At 40.9% G+C, this 4985-nt stretch overlaps 1 protein-coding gene across 1 annotated transcript; it reads right to left on the reverse strand.

Annotated features, from left to right (window-relative positions):
• Positions 1-3339: 3339 nt before the first annotated feature.
• On the reverse strand, positions 3340-4983 carry LOC147477052 (UDP-glycosyltransferase 83A1-like). Its single transcript, XM_086584075.1, has 2 exons — positions 4498-4983; positions 3340-4361 (listed from the first exon to the last, which is right to left on the reverse strand). Exons 1-2 carry the CDS (start codon positions 4931-4933, stop codon positions 3478-3480), a joined length of 1320 nt encoding a protein of 439 aa, XP_086440201.1. The 5' UTR covers positions 4934-4983; the 3' UTR covers positions 3340-3477.
• Between the last annotated feature and the right edge of the window lie 2 nt (positions 4984-4985).

The following is a 4985-nucleotide window of genomic DNA, read 5'->3' on the forward strand; positions in this document are numbered from 1 at the left end:
TTGATCTTGTTGTTTCTAAAAAATTGGTATTTATAGCACCCATCCAGTTGCTTCGTAGCGTCTTTGCCATTAGATCGTTGAGGGTACTGAAGTTTACATATGTAGATTCTTTCCTAAGTTGCTGTCTTCTAAAAGTTCCTCATTTGGTGAGCTTACCTAGGCTCACAACTTTGCAACTTACTGCAATTCAATTTGATGATGAAAAGTGGATTGTTGAACTCTTCTCAAGATGCTCTGTTTTAGAAACTTTTATCTAAATTACTGTGGATTTTGGAATATGAAAATCTCAGTATCTCTTCTCTTCAACTTAAGAAATTGGTATTAGAATATTGTTCCAATGAGTCTGACATAAGTGAATTGAAGATCAAGGTTTGTGCTTTCGAGTCATTTATCATTCAATTAATACGGATGTGAAGTTTGTTGAGATATATATAAGTTATAATATATGGTTTAGTCCCACATTTAGTAGGTAGTAGTCTAAGTATATGTTCTCCCATTATTTAAGGAGAGTGATCTCATGTAATCACTTAACTTTTTCTATCATCAATATTATTCTAGTTTTCTACATTGTATCGAGCTTTATGGTTTTAGACTTGGGATTTCCGTTTTCTAGTCACGGTGGTCATATTCCAATGATCGGTGACTGTGTTCCGAAACAAAGATAAAATTTTCTGGTCAATTTATTAGTTTTCTTTTCTCTTATTGTTTTGGTGTTGTGGTTCTCATCTTTTGCTGCTTCTTGTGGTCTGAAGTGTGCGACTTAGTAAGATGTTTTGATTGATGTTGGTTTATGATTACAGTGGCATCTGTGCGGTCTCCGTTGAACCCATAGAGTGGTGCATTTTATTCTATCATCACCGAGTCTGGCAAGTGCATATCTTTGTATGTTTGGTAGAAGAGGATGTCACAGGAGCTACCTTGATCAATTAGGACCCATTTGACTGTCCATCCGTTTATCTTGATGTGCACTACCAGGGCATCATTGTGGGGTAGGCACACCTTGTCAAGATCTTCCTCAGTGAATGATATGGAGGTCGTGGATTGAGAGTTGGTAGGCATGATTACCTCAGCTTTTTGGAAGAGGTAGTAGATTTCTTATAGTGCTCCTACATGCCTGCGCTTTTCACAACCTGAGGTCTCGTTGCTGGAGGTGTCTGTAATCATATGGACTACCTTTTCCTCGTCGTGATCGGAGGAGTATTATCTCCTATTGTGCCTCGACCGATCTGGAGTTTTAGATCGTCGGGCTGTTCTGCTCTTGCTCTTGCTCCTTCTGCGAGAAGGTCATTCATGGCTCCAGCTCCTGCTTCTGTTGTGGTTGGCATTTAGCTTATGCCTAAGGTCGCTTCCAGGCAGGAACTCTTTCAATTTTCTCTCTTCGACCAAGTCTTGGAGGTAGTGCTTCAGACTCCAACATTCATCGGTCTTATGGTGGTGGAGTTTGTGGAAATGGTAGTATGGACGTTCTGGTATTGCTATCACATTGTTAATGTTTGGCTTGAAGTAAGGTGTTGTATATATCTTCTTCAAGATATGGCTTGTGTCTGGAGAAGTTGGAGAATTCTCTTTTTCGTATAGGAGGGCTTGTGGGAATTGTTGCCCTTGTTGTTGTTGCCTGAATGTTGATGGCTTTCTTTGGGTCCTCATTTGTTGCTTACTGCAAGGACTTCCTTGTCTTTACACTGGGCCATCCATTCTTCGTACTTTATGTACTTGTCGACTCTGTGGTACAGGTCGTCTAGGCGCTCTGGCTTGTTGCGCATGAGAGATCCTGCTAGGTCGGAGTCGTCTAAGAGGATGTTGGTAAATGCAGAAGTTTTAAAGCTGTCCTTGAGGCCTAGCTCTATTGATAGGAGTTCATTTTGAAACATCCTAGGAAAGCGTAGATCGTCTCGCCATGTGCTTGCTTCAGCTGGAACAGCGAGTCTAGGTGGACTTGTTTCTTCCTATTGTGGACGAACTCTGCTACGAACATCTCTGCTAGCTTGTCGAAGTTGCTAATTAAATCAGGAGTGAGTGTGTAGAACCATTCTAATGTTCCGTCCTTCAAGCTGGCTGGAAAGAGTTTGCACCTCAGGTAGTCGTAGTCCGAGCCGGGCGTTATGCGGTCAAGGATCTAGCTTAAGCGAGCTCACGTGTTGGCTGGACATGAGCTACTATCGTCTAAATGGGAACTTTGGTTGGATGAAGTCCGAGGGGCGATGTTTGTCTCGATTCGGTGGTGAATGGTGATGCTTTGTACGACCGAGCATCTTCTAGCGATCTAGGTTACCTTTGGACTTTTAAACTTGACTTCTCAAATCTCTGGGCAAAGTCTTCTAGTCGTTGATTGGTGGTGGTGGTGAAGGCTGTGACTGCGTTGTTCTCAACTACGTCTGGAGTGCCTTTGTTGGTGTTGGAGGTGGTTTGCTCACTTGCAGCTAGGTGCTCTTGCTATAACGTTGTGAATGATTCGTTGAGGAATTTGACCTGATCTACTAGGGCTTGTAGCTGTGCCTCCATGGTAGTTTTTTTTTTTTTTTTACCAGCTTCGTGGGCTTGAGAAAAGTGTGTGTGTGTTTTTCTCAAAGAAACGAACCGGCAGCCAGTGCCAATGTAAAGGTTTGGTATTTTGGGTCTACAACCTAATGTTGTGTTTGATAGGGAATGGATGCACTCTTTTTTGGGACTTAAGTTGCCTACGTATCAAGTTTCTTGGGTAAAACCTGAATCAAGCTAAGCCTTACGTAGTTCATCTCTCTCTACTTATAGATGTTTGAGCTGACTTTCCTTATTTGCTCTAGGTCGTTATCAAGTGTAGACCCACATTGTGTGCTATCTTGATGATTCGTCATTACTCCTGATGTTACAAAGTAAATGTCTCCTTGATTGGTGCGTTGACTGAGCTTCAGGATTGCGCTAGATCATTTGCTTCCATATATGGTTGTAACTGAGATTTGGAACGACTTGAGCTTGGGTCGTTATTACGTCCTGGTGGTGCGGTACGAGCTGGTGGAGATACGACATGGGTTGTGGACATGTGTGCTGTAGTGATATGAATGTAGAACAGAGGGTACCTACACAGTATTAAGCTCTTTGTTGCGGGTACAAGCTTGTTTTTGTGAGTGCGTGCTTCGTGGTTGTAGCCTAGCTTGTTTGAAGTCAGGAACATCTCCCTGATGATCATACCTCAAGGAGGTATGTAACTCTTTGCAGTTCGGTGCTATAGGGAGTGGTCTGCGTTAACCCCAAAAATTAAAAAAAAAAAAAAAAATATATATATATATATATATATATATATATATATATAGAAGAAGTGAAATTAAAAAATCAAATAACTACAGATGGAAATAGGCAGAATATCAGTTAATATAATTAATCAGGAACACATTGTGTTCAACAACAATGACTCGATTTGACCTCTCTAAAGCGGTAACTTGAATAAGTACTGAAACGACCTCTGTGAAGGAGTCCCTACAATCATTTTATAGGACATCTTTAGCCTTTTATCCAGTTAATGAAGTCTTTGAAGTGTTCCGAGGACGATCCTCCTTCACTGACAGTCCTCTTGGCCACATCTTTGAGCTTATTTGCCCTTGATCTTATACCTTCGTTGCCAAGCAATTCCTGCACTTTTTTGTTAATCTCAGTACCTGTAACGACTCCATTTTCATCTTTATCTAATCTTAAGCCAACCTTCCAAATATCACAGATGTAATTCTGGTTATGAAAATGATCACTAAAATAAGGCCAGCCTAAAAGAGGAACCCCCATGCTTACACCCTCAACAACTGAGCTCCAACCACAATGAGTTACAAAACAAGCAATAGAGGGATGAGCCAGGACCTTCTGTTGAGGTGCCCAGTCCACTATTTTTCCATAGTGAGCTAATCTCACCTTAAAACTATCCGTGTATAATGAACTGAGCTCATCAGTGAAGTCGGATCGGACTACCCACAAGAATGGTCGATTGACAAGTTCTAGTCCGTGTACTAGTTCGTTGAATTGGCTTTTGTTAAAGATTGTGGTGCTTCCAAATGCTAAGTAAATGACCGACTGGGCTGGTTGCTGATCAAGCCAGGTTAAACAAGTGGAATCTTCTGGCAGTAATTGTCCGGTAGGATGTCCAAGCTGCTCACTCGCAAGCAATGGACCTATAGTTAGAATGTTAGGGATGAAATCGTTACTGGCAGGCTCGAGCTCACACCATGAGTTGCAGACTATCCAATTAGCGGCTTTAGCACCTTTGTTCGCCTTGTCTAAGAATTTGGAGAGTATTTCTCGTAACTTAATATCATCTGAAAATCCCCAATAGAAGTCTACGGAGCTCATTGCAGGCATGCTGGGTGGAAGTCTGATATTTTCCTCCTTCATGGGATAACCTGATAATGTGGAAATTTGTGCTCTCAATTTCAGACTTGTTCAATAACTTAAAAATTAAAAATTAAATAAAAATTAAAAATTAAAAATAAAATTATACTATCAAAAAGGAAACACACACACACACACAAAGAGTACCTTTATCGTCAATGACTCCTTCCTCAAGTAGCTTGGGAACAAGAAGCGTAAAAGCCAAAGCACTAAGGGATATGTTCCAAAACGCAGCTCTTTTGATCCCAAGCTTCTCAGTAAACTCAAGTGTCCACCCCAAATATGGATCAGCCACAACACAATCTATCTTCTCATTGCCTGATTCATTAATCGTATTTATCAACTTCTCCAAATGAATCTGCGTATTTTCAGATATAAACTCATAAAAAATTTGTTCATCTGTACGGTCATCATTGATATTCGATTCACCCGTAATTGGGACTAGATGGATCCTTCTATCTTCTTTTTCTTCCTTGTGATTTATCAAGGAGGAAACTAATTTCTTGTGAATGAACTCAGCATTTACAAAAGTGACTTTGACTCCGTGATCAACTAACCTTTGAGCGAAGCTCATTAGAGGCATCACATGGCCTTGTGCCGGGAGTGGCACAACTAGAACATGTGGTACTTTTCCC

Source organism: Coptis chinensis, chromosome 9 (assembly GCF_015680905.1).
Source record: "Coptis chinensis isolate HL-2020 chromosome 9, ASM1568090v1, whole genome shotgun sequence".
Taxonomy (NCBI): domain Eukaryota; kingdom Viridiplantae; phylum Streptophyta; class Magnoliopsida; order Ranunculales; family Ranunculaceae; genus Coptis; species Coptis chinensis.